The sequence below is a fragment of the Pholis gunnellus genome (genome assembly GCF_910591455.1).
Source record: "Pholis gunnellus genome assembly, chromosome: 3".
Taxonomy (NCBI): domain Eukaryota; kingdom Metazoa; phylum Chordata; class Actinopteri; order Perciformes; family Pholidae; genus Pholis; species Pholis gunnellus.
In genome coordinates this window covers 11984112-11998486 of record NC_136529.1, presented here as the reverse complement: position 1 = coordinate 11998486, position 14375 = coordinate 11984112, and the positions used below count along the sequence as shown (strand labels likewise).

General features: G+C 44.7%; 1 protein-coding gene across 2 annotated transcripts in view; it reads left to right on the top strand.

The window, feature by feature from the left end:
- Positions 1 to 12090, top strand: part of pax7a (paired box 7a) — a gene marked incomplete at its 3' end in the record, with an annotated part of 42320 nt that extends 30230 nt beyond the window's left edge. For both annotated transcript variants that reach the window (XM_079186089.1, XM_079186088.1), the window contains exons 8-9: positions 10570 to 10813; positions 11975 to 12090. In XM_079186089.1, the coding sequence (XP_079042215.1) occupies positions 10570 to 10813; positions 11975 to 12090 (360 nt within the window). The remainder of the gene's footprint in view (positions 1 to 10569; positions 10814 to 11974) is intronic.
- Positions 12091 to 14375: the final 2285 nt, after the last annotated feature.

The following is a 14375-nucleotide window of genomic DNA, read 5'->3' as shown; positions in this document are numbered from 1 at the left end:
TCCTCTCTTCTGAAAAGCGCTGGATTTAACATGTTAACCTCTTTGGACACCTCAATTAATGAGCGTTTAAATCCGACTCCATGGTGAGGGTTGAGCTTTAAGTAGCACAGAATGAAAAATGATTTGTATTGATGCAAATCGTGTGTACGGATTGAATTATACACAATTACCCATCAATACCGGCCAGTCTTGCCCACTCTCACCAACAAGATGTGGTTAACAGGCAGAAAATAAGATTGAAATGGTGTGTAAGGAGTTGAAAATGAATTTCAATGCCGCATTTGTCCACAATTACCCCGTCGTTCACACGTGTTTTATTGGGAGTTTTTTTTTTTCTTCTTCAAATATTTCTCAAAGCAGATTGGAAACATTCTTGGTATTACCCTCTTTCTTCAGAGAAGAAAGAATTAAGGATTTTGTGACAAAAAAGAGATTTTCTCTCCTGCTAGAGCAACGGAGGATAACATGGAGGCTCACAGCGTGTTTGATTGTTAATCGTGGCACAGGGGCTTTAACTGCTAATGCTCTCACTGCAAACCTGCAGAAAAACACCAGGAACATGGAGTCGTTTTTTTTTTTTTCATTAATGGCTCTCTCTAATACTGGCATGGGGTGCAGTGTTGCTTTCTCTCACTCTCTTCCCAGGCATTCAAGAATGTGTTGGGATATTAAACATTTCCTGTCATAGTGAGGATTAGGACAGCAGCCTTTGGGCAGCTGTACAGCATGGATTTTCACTATTCAATTACTCTATCAAGTGTGTTTAAAAAAAACACCTGAAATGCATTTTACCTGTTTTTTAATTCAGGTATTTATTTAGAACTTAAATTGTGGATTTTATTTTCTTTTTTTCAAATGCATGTGGTGTAGATGTTTTGATGGGATGTTTGCACGGCGCAAAATTGAAATGTATTGAATGCATGCGGAATGCTGTGTGGCATTCCTATCAGTCTCTCAGCATGGAGACGAATGTTCCCACTGACAGCAGAATCAGAGTTCACTTTGTGGTGCAGTGTCCTGCTGGGCTGGGAAGCCCCCATCTCTCTCTCTCTCTCTCTCTCTCTCTCTCTCTCTCTCTCTCTTTCCCTCTCTTTCCCTCTCTCTCTTCACAAACATGCAGCTGTCCACAGCACATTAAAAAGAAAATCACAAAATCAACACAAAGTTTACCTTGTCCATGTCGGACCTTGTTTTGTCTTTGCATTTAAACAAATTTCAATCAATGAAAAAATCAGTTTCAACTTTGGAAAATTATTGACACACGTGCGACACTTCACAGTTGATTTTCTGTAACTTACAGCGAGTTTCCTGTTTTCACTTTCCTCTAATGGAAAAAAGCAACACAAAGAAAGTCTCTATCGAGATGGAATTGAGAATTTGATATTGTAAGTTAGAGAGAGCATCTGTTTGCATGAGATATGCTTGTGCAATGGTATGTGCAAGCTATTTCTTCAAGTGTCTGGCATTGATGGCCTAGCGGTTGCTGTAAAGATTGACAAAAATTCTCTGATTCCCAGTAAATGGGCTGCGGTGGCGTGGTGCCAAGTCTGTAATGGAATCCTGCAACGTTCAGCGATCCCGACAGGAGCTCGCGTCCATCCCAATCCCATAACCTATCCCGACAGCACACATTTTCCCATTACAGGCGGTGGAAAAGCCGTCCGCACTCAAACTGGTTGCTGTCATTGTGGGATATACAACGTGTTTGGCTGGTTGAGGGAGCAATATATTAGGGGTGAGAGTGAAGCTGTGCATGGCTGGGCAAAAGGTATGAAACCAGAAGTGTGTTTTGTTGTTGGTCTTGTTTCGTTTAGCGGCACAGCAGGGGTTGGCTAGAAGGAAAAGGCAAGGGCACAGGGGACAGGCATGCCAGTATTTTTCTATCTGTTGTTACCTACAGATTTAAGCTCACGTCTGCTTTTTCTGTGTGGTATTTTTCATTTTTAATATTCCACTTGAAATAGGCCTTTGTCTCGACCTCAAATGGCCACCATGATGCTTCAAATTTGAATTTTGCATTTGTTGACTGAAAAACAACAGGACAGGCAGTCTTCCTATAATTGAAGAGGGCATGCTTTGACAGCCAACACACAGTCATCTATTAAGAATATTGTATACGTTCGACAAACCCTGGTAATGTGAAACTCTAAAGAGCCTTTTAGATACTTCTGAAATGCTTCTTTGAAGCAGTGGTTCATGGGCATTTTATATGTGGGGAGACGTTTGTGCTGAATTCCTCATTATTGCATGACAGGGACACCTGCTGGGAGAGGAAAGGAAACAACTGCACGGACTGGAGAGCTGAAGCGATGCAAGAGGAGCTCAGTGGCAGAGCTTGGGTTTCACTCCTCAGAGACATTTCTAGAAGTAATGACATCAGGGAATAATAAGAGCTAAAAGCATTTCTATTGCAGAGTAAAAGCAGGAAATGCACTACTGAATGTTGTGTGATGATATTCAAAATGCTAGGGAGAAGTGATCAGGAGAGTGGGAAGTCAAAGGTAAGATAGATAGAGATTTTATTTCTGTTTTAATCAAGCAAGTTTGCAAAGTTTTGTGAGAAACTTTTTTTTTTCTGTTTAGCAGTTTTATGAAAGTGTTGTGTGTTTTGGAATGACAAGGATGTATGTGTGTATCTGAGGAGGGCCTTTGGGCTGTGTGAGTGGGCCGGGCCTCCACACACACACACACACACTCACACGGGATCAGAGGCAGAGCGGCTCTCACCCCTGCCTCCCTTTGATCTGTGTCCCCAGGCCTGCCTGCCCGCGCGGCGCTGCACCGTACCACGCACGCTGACACCATGCTCACCAGCGACTCCCCACAACTGTCTGAGAGAGATAAGCCAGGGGAGACTCCAAACTGTGCTGCTGCTCTTCCATTAGCTAGCGCAGACGCTTCTTTTAAAAACGGGATGAATTATTTTTAAGAAGCAAGCTCCGCCGTTGCCAAAAAAAAAAAAAAAAACGAGAGGGGAAAATATACGGAACAATCTGGAGCTCTGGCTTCATTCCGCCTCCCTCCCTGACTTCTAACAAGACATTCTGCACCTGAATACCAATGAGAGGGGGAGATTCATGTAGTCCCCCACATTATTAAAACTTGGGCATTAAGCCTCTCACCGGGCACTGTGTCAGCTGGCAGGCTCCACTGACAACAAATCAAAGGGGATGAGCACATAGCCTGCATTCATAGCTCAGCCACTCGCAGAGCAAGAGGGGGAATACATACTGGTTAATTAGAACTCCCATTAAAACAAATACTGTTTCAATTTGGCAAGTATAAAAAAAGATGTAAGAGGCTTTCAGAAAAAAGAGACCTGCTGTTGGCAGCTGCCAAGAAAATCCAGGGACTGTAAATCATATCCACTGGCTATACTGTTTCTGCACAGATTATTAGTGTTTGCTGTTGTTTTGCAACACTTTTGAACTCTGAGGAAAGATTCTGTGTCTGTGACACCAGAAATGCACCTCTGCACACATCGCAGTCGTCGTCGTGTTGCGTTGGCTCTTCGTCTTCTGTGTCTTGGTTTGTTTCTGCAGCTTGAAGAGACTTATATCTGCACGGACTGTATAGTTTTTAAGAAGTATGACTGAACCATTGGAATGAGGTTCTCATTCTAAACTCAACGCTTCATGACACTTTACAGAACCAAAGAACCATGAGCAGCGCATAGCTGCGGCTTTACACGCAGGTCTCATTTGCTAGCAGCTGACAATACTGCAGGCTTCCAGCCGTCGGTATACCTGAGCCATTTGTTGCTCCCCACATCTCTAACGGCTCCCGAGCACCAAGTGAAGCCATTTTCTTTTCCATTCCAAAATATTTTCAGTTGGAGCTTTATGTATTCATAATCTATTTTTCACCTACCAACCTTCCTTCCCTCCATTTGGCTTTTTGTCATCCCATGATGCCTTGCCAATAGTGCTTTGCTCTTTCTCTCTCTCTCCCCACCTTCCTCTCTTGCTCCAACTCTCTCCCCTGGAGAGGCAGCTCTTCTCCCTACGCCCAGATGAAAGGCTATGGCGGACAATAAAAATGCTATTTAAATGCAAGGGTGTTTGTGTGCGGGTGAGAGATATTTCCTGCTGAAAGTGAGCTGCTGCATCCTGATAAATAGTAAATATAAGGGAATGTGATTTACATTTATCTTGCAGAGGCAGCCAATATGAATTTCAGTAAATCCTAGAAGATGGGGATTTAAGGAGGAAATTGACTGAGACTGATTCACATGCTGTGTGTCCTACGCAGTTGAAATGCCTATAAGGTGGAGAGTGATACTGCCTTTATTAAAGTATAGGCGCAGACATCGATCCTATCTAAAATCCCTATTATACACGGACATGCACTGTGTCACATGCTCATCTGCGGCAATTCCCAGTCTCATACATACACAATTTGAAGGTGACTTGTACTGAAATAATACGAATATTATTAATAATAAAGAGCTGTGACAGCAGGCTGCTGGGCAGGTGAAGTGTCTGTGGGGCATAGGCTGGGTGAGACCATATCTCTGGGGTCAGGGGTCAGGGTGCAGGGGGTTATGGGACGGCTGGGGAAGATGGAGGGCTGGTTCACTGTGAACCTGTCCTGCTAGCCGGAGGTCTCGGGTTGTTGTCTATCTGCATGTGGTTCCTCTTAGTTCCAGATGCCACTCTGACAGGTGCGTGAGCTGTGATTAATACTCTCTCTGACTTCTTCTCTCTCTCTCACGTTTTCTCATTCTGTCCTTCCTTCCCCCCTGTCTCCTCCTGCATGTCCCTCATTGGTTTTCCTTGTCCCTGCTCCGCTGCGGACTTTGCGTTGCTTGTGATCCTTTTGCAAAGTTGATCTAACACTCACAGTTTGCTTAGCCTTTTAAAAAAACGGCTTGAAATACAAGTATCTATTGCCAGCATGGTTCATTGCTCGTGTCTCTTTCTCTCTCCTCCTATTTTCCTCCTCACAATATGATGAGAATGTGGGAGGAGGTTGGGTCCTCAGCTGGTTGTCTCATGCAGCAGCTCTCCACACTCAGTCTCCAGCTGAGAGCTATTTCACTATTTATTTACATGTAATTATGGCTATGAGGTGCAGATATTAACACTGTCAAGAACAATTTGACCTGACATTTTTCGCTAGACCTGGCCCCTGCGGTTTTTAGCAAACAACCCCCACCCTCCTCCTCATCTTCCTCCCCTTTTTTTCTCCTTCTCTCCCTCGATCCGCCTCGCTTTCCTTCTGGAGCTGCTCCCTCACACACACACACACACACACACACACACACACAGACCCTGCCTCGCTGAAACCACTCTCCTGGAATCAGAAAATCTGCCGTTTAATTTAAAAGAGGCGTTGGTGCAAGGTGCGGAGAGTTGAAGTCTGCCTGTGTGTGTGTGTGTGTGTGTGTGTGTGTGTGTGTGTGTGTGTGTGTGCGCGCTTTGAAGGGGCCTCTCTTGTTCCCAGTGGCTGAATCCATCCCATAGTTACTCAAGCATATCACTAGCAGAGAATAGAGGATTGCTCCCCACACGTTCTCCAATTGCAGTCCAATAGACGGCATATTAACCTCTGGTTAGCGCGGGGGCCAAGTTTATGGCTTAAACTGTGGGATGTTTAAGAGGGAGGGGGACCTTCCTTCAGCTTTAGCAGCTGTGCTTTCTTCAACACTAAAACTAACATGCGCTAAAGTGGGCTGGAGAGGATTTAGCTTAATGAAAATTTGCAAGGAGAGAGAAAGAGGAGGTATGGACAACCCTTAAAATAAATATCCCTTTTCCACTTGTTTTAGCTGCCTTTGTATGCATGAACAGCTTCACGGGGAGAAGGGACACAGGCGCAGGATGGCTAACATGTTGTGAGGAGTGACAGCTTGTTACAGTGCCCACTAATCGTCCTCATCTGTGCCTGACTTGTCAGTGCCCAGATTCTGTCAGTGCCAATCAGCCAATTAATTGAACACAATTAGCAACCCCCCACCTCCTCCCCCATACAGACCACATTCTTCAAAGGCTCATTTCTCTCCCTCCAGCACCCTTCACCCTTCCTCCCATTCTACCTCTCATTCTGTCTCTTCATCCTATGGCGCTGGTGGAAGACACTTTTCAGTTTTTATTAATGTGCCGCGGCCAATTAACGCAGTGGCATGCAGGCCAGAGCTCGTCATCTGCTGCCTGCCACCATCCCGGCTGTCTGCTGCGGCCCCACGCCACCCCTCGCGCCACCTCCACCGTGACCAAAACGCTTTAATTCAATTTATGCAATCACTGTTATTTTTAAATAGTCATTTTGTCTGCTCAGATGAGGGGCCTTACTGCCCGCTGGGCCGGCCCTCTCATGTGAGGGATGGGGGAAGGGTGGGACGCTGTGGGAGCAGGAGTCGAATGACTTTGGGGTCCCTGATATTTTCATCTGTTATTTATTCTTTCATCTCTGTTTTGTTTCAGGTTATTAGATGTTTGATTCCGATTTTTTTTAGAAGAGGATTTGATCCAATGATAATTTAAGTTTTATTTTGCAATGTTATTAAAGAAAATATCTGGATTTTTTTTTCTGCATATACCATATTTATATGTATACATATTTTTTCTTTTCTTTTTCTTTTTTATTATGTCTATGTTCAACATTTTGGCAGTTCTCAAAGTCAGACACTGGATCTTTATGTCAGAATTAAACAGTATATTCTCGTCCTGTAATCACACCCTCAGGACTGGCCTTCAAATATTGATCTGAAATTCAGTGTCATCACTGTCTTTAATCACTCTCTGCTGAAGCGAGTATCAGCCAGGCAGATCTGCTAAGGTGCAAGATGCTATTCTGCACCGCCCAGATAACTTACAGACATTTGGAGTGCTCATTTTTCTCTGTCTGCCCCGGTGACCTCTGCCTAACTTAAAGGTACATCTTGGGGGCATTTCGATTCGGGCAGAACAGGGTGCTATCGGTGACAGAGGAACTAATCCAGTCTTGCGCAGATTAAGAGTATTTGTGGAGTGGGGTGTGTTGGAGCTGGCGCCTGGAATGGAACAGAAGGGGCTCCTATCAGCTCTCCAGGCAGGCTAGCCCTCAGGCCAGCGCAGTCCTACAGGAGTCTTTGTACTTCCCAAAGCCTCCACTTTCCTCTCACTCACTCTGTATCACTTTCTCTCCCTTCTTCTGCCCCTCTCGCCCTCTTTCTATAGGCTATCATATTTTCACTGCTCCGTTTCCTTTTTCACATTTGTGAATTTTTGTTGTTTTAGTCCAACACAAGAGTTCATGTGCCCACTTATTATCGTCAGGTGCTTGAACGAGAACTAAGAGTTAAAATATATTTTTTCTGACTCACAATTTTGAAGCTATTTAAGTTCATACTCCCCAACTACAAAACAACATAAATGCTCCTTATTTAAATATTGTTAGAGATATTAGAACTAAATTGTCAAAATGCAATTACAACAACAACTTTTAATGAAAGAAATGTGTTGCAGCACATCTGCACTCTATTTCTTTGCAGACTTTTCCCCCTTCTTTTTGTTTTTACTTTTTTGTCCTTGTAACATTCTCTCAGCTCTGTCTCTGTCATATTGTTTTATTCTGGAAAGAAATCCAACAAAGAACATCTCGTCAAACATTCACACAGACAAAAAAAAATGTAATTTTACTGTTGAAGAAATTAGGGAGGTATGAAAGGGCCTCTTTTTGTGTTTCAAGTGCGCTATTTATTTATCTGAAAGGATGCACATTGTATCAATTTACACTCCCCCATTCACTTCGCCACAGGCTGGAGGGCTCAGAAGTTGAGAGAATTAATTACTTTTTTATTATTATTTATAAAGTAATCTATCTGTAGAGAGGGAGCGGAAAAAGGAGAGGGTGAGGGGAGGGGGGTGAGAGAGGCAGGGAAGGCCCTGGAGCATTGTCCTTTAAACTAGGTCCTGGCTCACATTATCTCCCAAACCAGCACTCACACAACGTCAAACAACAAACGAACTCTGGGCTGCTGAGGACGCTGTATGCAAGAAAAAGAGAGGGAGGTGGGGGGAGAGAAGAGGAGTGAAGAGGAGAGGGAGGGACGGTGGGAGGGTGGAAGGGAGAGAGAAGCAGTGAGAAAGTCTTCTCTAAAAGAGTGTAAAGACTATGTTAGGAAAATAATAGGGCTGTAAAAATAGTTTGCATTAATTCAAACTCCACAAGTCTTGTTTAATGCACCTGTGTATATACTGAGAGGTGTAATTTAACACTTGAGTGACATCCTGGTGCACCAGACCCCACTCAGTGAAACTCCATCAAATATTGCATTGACAATAACCATGTCAATCCAAAAACCACATTCCATTCATATCTACCAAGCTGTGTGCAAGTTATATATATACACATCTTACAAAAAGCTTTTTATTCCTCTCTGTGAATAAATTCACTGGCTATGAGTTTGCCAGCAGGAATCCTACACTTTGTGCCACAATTTAATATCTATAAAGTCTTGTTTTACATAGCATGGAGTGAAAGAAAAATGTGCAGGTATCTGGCTGCAAATGTTTTTTTACGAGTTATTTGACTAAGCATCATTCAACCCCTGAACGTGAAATGAGAGAACTTTATGGGGACACCAAAGTAGCAAAGCCATGTTATTTAAATTGAGCTATGAAAAACATAAAATACTGAAGATGTGAAAAAGACACAACACATTCAAGCATGGCACTAAATTCATCTCTATCAGTGCCTCCATCAGATTGAGATGACAATGTTTAAACAGCATTCATTTTTGTTACAGTGGTGTGAACACAAAATGTAACTGACACACAGCTAATGAGAACCTGATGACTCCAGAAGAGCTTACCTTCTCCCCACTTGCAAAACTCAAATAATTTAGACAGAATCGTCTTTGGCCGAAGGACGACTGAAGGATAGCGGCGTCCTCACAGATGACAACACTTGTTAGACTCTAAAGTGGTCGACCCTTCCTAATTCGCTAAAATAGCAGAGCTGCTACAATGTCAGTGATAAGAAGTCATTTTCTTTTGAAGAACTTTCATGAGCATGAATAATATTCGGCCCAATTGTTGGCTATTCTATTTCACGAAGAAGCGATGTAATCAAGCTTCAATTAACCAATGACTAAAATGGACTCATGCCCTCCAGCTGTCTCTCTCAGGACCCTCACAAGCTCTCCCCCCCCTCTTCACTCTCAGCCATCACAACGCATCAGGACACATACTCCTCTCTTCAGCTCGGCTCCATATGGGAGGAAGCATCACATGTGTCCAGCATGAAGAGAGCCATGAATCTCCCTCTTATGGATACATGTCACATGCTTTGTCCGCGGACCACAGATGTGGAGGGGACAAAGGGTGGGGGTTTCCATACTGATAGAATTAACATGTGGAAATGACTAACCAGCTTTTATGTTTCTGATGTGCTTCGAGTGCTTCGTATTTCCTGGGAGGCCTTTCCTGAAGATATGATTCATTTGCAGAATATTGTTAATTTTCCCTCTGTGGGATATTCCTGACTTAGTGCATCATTTGTGGACTTTGTGGACATTTGCGCCTTGGCCCTGCATTGTCTCTATATGTTTGCAGCGTATGTGTGCATGCACGCATGTGTCCATTCATGTGTGCATGCATGCAAACATATGTCTGTGTGTGTATCACCCCTGTGTAACCACCTCCATGATGGGCTAATTGGTTTAGCAGCCGAGGGGCCAAAGGCCAGTGCAGCATAGCAAAACTCAACATGAACCTGATGTTGAAGGGAAGGCTTCCATGCTATAGGAGGGAAGCATGTGTGGGACAATTCCCTTTTTTACCACCCCCTCCCACACACATACTCCACTTTCCTTTTTCACTTAAAGAAACTCGCAGCATAAGAAAACTAAATTCTTCACAGTGTTCTGGGCCGCTGTGCTTCAGACTGAGGGAGCACTAGAAGTAATCTCTTCCATTTTAACATATTTTGAGACCTTCTTCTGACGAATGTCACATGCTATTACATTAATCTAGAATATTGAATTGGAAGCTTTTATACACTATGAATAATATACACACTGTGATATTCAAGCGAGCCTCAACCTGCAGTATCAGCGGGCCCCTCAGTAAGGTTTGTGGAGGCTACTTTGTGTGGGGATCTGAGGGGATCATTTACCAGTTCCAACTCCATTACTATTCATGAGATGGGTAGGCTAGGGGCGAGGGATTAGGGACTCCCTTGGTGCTTGTTGTGCTGTAGGCTCGGGCTCAGGCCTCAGGCTCCGGGACAGGGGCTGTCTGGCACGGATGGTGGGTCTATTATCACCCTGGGACCCTTCTGTCCCACAGCAGAACACTTACTGGCAGTGCCAGCTAATGGAAACAGTCTCTCTTGTTCCCTTTCTCCTTTTTTTAACCTCATCACTCTCCTTGTATCCTTCCCCCTGCTCTTTAAAAAAAAATGGGGAAGTTTTTTCCTTTCCCCATTTCAAAGTTGAAATGGTGTATTTCTATTGGCATCTTTACCGTGAAGTGCTAGGATGGCACTATATTTGCAGAAAAAAGTACTTTCCCTCAACTCCGTCAATGCTTTGATCCTCAATTTTCCAAATTTTAACATCCTCCGTTCCCCCTTCCCCTCCAGGTGATGAGTATCCTGAGTAACCCCGGTGCCGTATCCTCCCAGCCCCAGCACGACTTTTCCATTTCCCCCCTGCACGGCAGCCTGGAGAGCTCCAACCCCATCTCAGCCAGCTGCAGCCAGCGCTCTGACACCATCAAGGACAGTCTGGCTTCCTCTCAGTCATACTGCCCCCCCACTTACAGCACCACCGGCTACAGCGTGGACCCCGTCACTGCAGGCTACCAGTACAGCCAGTATGGCCAGAGTGAGTAAACCCTGCATTTATATACTGTATGTTTGTGTTTAGCTTGAGTTGTTGCGCTTTTGTCTTGTTATGTCCGAACGAGTCGTTCCTTTACATCCTCCTCTTGAGTTAACTGAATTCAGAAAGCCTATGAAGTGATGCCCAACTCCCAGGCAAGAGAGCCTCATGACCTTTGCACCTTGGTTGGTGGAGGCAGACACGTGCTCTTGATAAAGACCCCCCCTCAACCCACCACCAACACCACCACCACCACCATCCTCCTAGAGAGCTGCCTTAGTCACACCCCACTCCACTTGGATGGGAAAGAGGAGAGGGCTACTTCAAAGAACGGCACACCCTCAGGGGCCACAGTGTCCTCTTGCCCACCTCTCTCCCTCTTTCTCTCTTCTCCATCACACACACACACATGCACACACACCCTCAGGGCAGGAAAGAGTTTGCTTTATTAGATTAGCATAATTGACTGATGCTGTCACAGCCATTCATAAGAGGTAAAATGAAGCACACTTCCCCAACAAGCCAGCCAGCGCCAGCTAGCCGACATTTGTTTGTATTTATATGCAGCTTCAAGTAGTGATCTGCTGCATTGTGCATCTTTTTTTGTTTTTTATGTTGTTCGTGTTGTTGTGTGCGCACGTGAGCGCGTACCAATGCTGTGTGTGTGTGCGTACCAGTGTTCTGTCAGCGAGCAAGAAACTGATGGCAGTGCGGATGTGAGCTGATGTGAGGTTAATTAAGATGGTGATTGAGCACAGTAGATGGGTAATGAATGGAGGAGAGAGGAGAGAGCTGCTGTCTGAGGATGAAAATGATCGGCCATGTGGAGTGTGGAGGGCATGAAATCAGAGATGCCAAGTGTAATGAAGACTGGCACACAGAACACACACAGGGACCCGCCTGAGTGACAGCATGGAGACTTTTACCAGGATGCACATGCTCCGTGCCAGCAGCGTGCCAACCTCAGACAAGGGACAGGGGAAGGGTTTTTTATCTTTCACTCTCACTCTGCGAATTGTTTTTCCTTTGACTCACTCGCTTCTGCCACAACTTATTTCAGCCTTAATCGGAGGATTGAAATGAGAGTGAATGGGACATATGTCTCAGGAATCTACCACCTGTCTGACATGAGGTTTTTGTTTTTGCCTGTTTGTCTCCGTGCAGCTGCTGTCGACTACCTGGCTAAGAACGTGAGCTTGTCCACCCAGAGGAGGATGAAACTTGGAGACCACTCGGCCGTGCTGGGACTGCTACAGGTGGAGACGGGACAGGCCTATTAAAGCCCCCCCCCTGCGCCCTGCACCACCCTCCTTCGCCCTCTGCCACCCTTCTCCATGCTCCATCAAGTCTGGACTCCAACTCCAGCTCGCCTCTCTGCTGCTTGCTCTGCAGCCCAACCATGACATCGGCGCACAGACACTTAGCCTCGCAGTGTGTCAGAGAAAGTGACGCTTGCGGGTGTGAGAAGACACTTTGGGGAATTGAACTAAACTTTTCACGCCATTGTCAACCACCAGGCGGCTCTGCACCCTCTCTTCTAAATCTCTGTGGGTCTCTGGCTGCTCCTCAAACACCTTCCTCAGCCCCAAACCCTGTTTTGTTTTGCTCAGAAGGCCAGACAGCACCCAAGAACGCCAGAGGATGGTCGGCCGCCTTGGCTCTTGTTCCTGTTTGTCATGACTGCAGTCCAGCAAACATTTACAGCCATCAACAACATGTACTTTGACCTTGCTGTTCATAGTAGTTAACAAAGCCAATATCATTTGAACGACTCTTATTCTTGTTCCATTTTGATATTGTTAAGATTATTGTTGCTGTTATATGATTATGGTTAATGTGATTTATGTTGTTCTTTGATTCCATTCGTATCTCTTTTCTCTGTTAGATGTTGGTGTGTAAAACACAGTGTGGATGACTGAGACGATTTGGGAGTGAGTGTCTGTTGCTTGTGCATGTTTTGCGAGTCGGCACAGTCACACAAAGAGAAGATGATTGTTTTCCAAGCTGCTGTTCCTCTGCCTGTTCCCTGAGCTCTAATGTTCGTGAGCGATTTGACCTTCCCACTTTCATATTCATCTTGACATTCCTAAAGAACTTGGCCACTCTGTGGGAAGTCTGGCTGGATGGATTCTGCAGGGAATTAAAGCAGCGTTTTGGCGGCCAATAGCTTTCCCCTTCTAACCTCCATCCCATCCTTAGCCGTGGTCCATGGGGAGGGGGGCATTGTTTGCAAAAACAGGATTGGGGAAATTAATGTATTTTGTTTAGAAATATGGACCTTGCCAAGGAGGGCTAGCTCAATTTCCCCCCCCCCCCCTCCACTCCTCCCAAATCCCATCTGCCAGGGAACCCTGTGTGACTTTAACAGCAGATTAAATCACACAAAATAATGTCAACGCTAATTCACAGTGACCCTTCCCATTACTAGCCAGTATTTCTGTTTTATAGAGTAATTAGCTAATTTTGTAAATTCTCCTTCAGTTGGTTTCCACTCTCAGACTAAACAAGCATTCCTTCAAAACATTCCTCCTTCTCCATCTACGAATAAACTACAAGCATTCCAACGCTCTCTGTTACGAGATTAAAATGTACACAAGCTGTGCCATTCACACGCACTCTGGAAAATCATATAATCCAGTCAGTCGTGAACGGGCACAGGTAACACCACTGATTGGCCCCCCCTCTCTGGTTCGGACCGGAGCGCCCCCTCCCCCCATAATCCTCCGCTTTGACGTTTTCACTGAAATGTACAAAAATAAGAAAACAATTTAAAGAATAGTGGTTATGAGACATTTGTGTAGCACTAATAGTTGACTTTTGACACGATCCAGGACCAGCCGCTCCCTTGAGATGTATGTGACTATTTCTTTGGCATCAGTGTGACGATGATGGACAGTTCACTTTATCTTAAGACGGGATTTGGTCCTCAGTCGCCTTTTAAAAACTGAAAACTGTACAGTAGCTGGAGCAGATTGTGTATTGTTTGTTTATAAAGAGTATGTTTTATACTAAAACAAAACTACGTTGAGTGGTAGGTAAGCAAGGGATCTGTGGAAGTAAATGTTTGATTTGAGTTTCCTTAACTGGCTTGTTCTCTGTTGGTTTTGTTTCGATTGTATTTAATTGGTTTACCTGTTTTGACCAAAAGTTTTGTTCCTGTTTTTTGGCCCAGGTATGAATACATTTGTATAAATTAGTAAAACATAAATTCCATAAAAAAAAATTGTCTAAAAGAGGATCCAACTGAACTCAATGGAAAATGAAAGCTTGGTAACACAGATAGATTCCCTGGACCACAGGACCGCTGTATATTTGAAAGGTGGCTGGATGAAACACGTGTCAGAGCATTTTGAGGGTGTTTTTAACCGCCTGATCTCACAGACTGATTATTAGTGCAGACCAGACTTGACTGGACCACGGACCTAACACACCTGAACCCTGAAACTTGGGTGTGGGACTTAACCAACGGTTCAGGGTGGTGGCGAAGCTGGTGAACACGGCCTCCCTGCTCTGGGAAACTGAATCGAGTCACGTTTGATTTGTGGACCAATAAGACTTCAGGAGA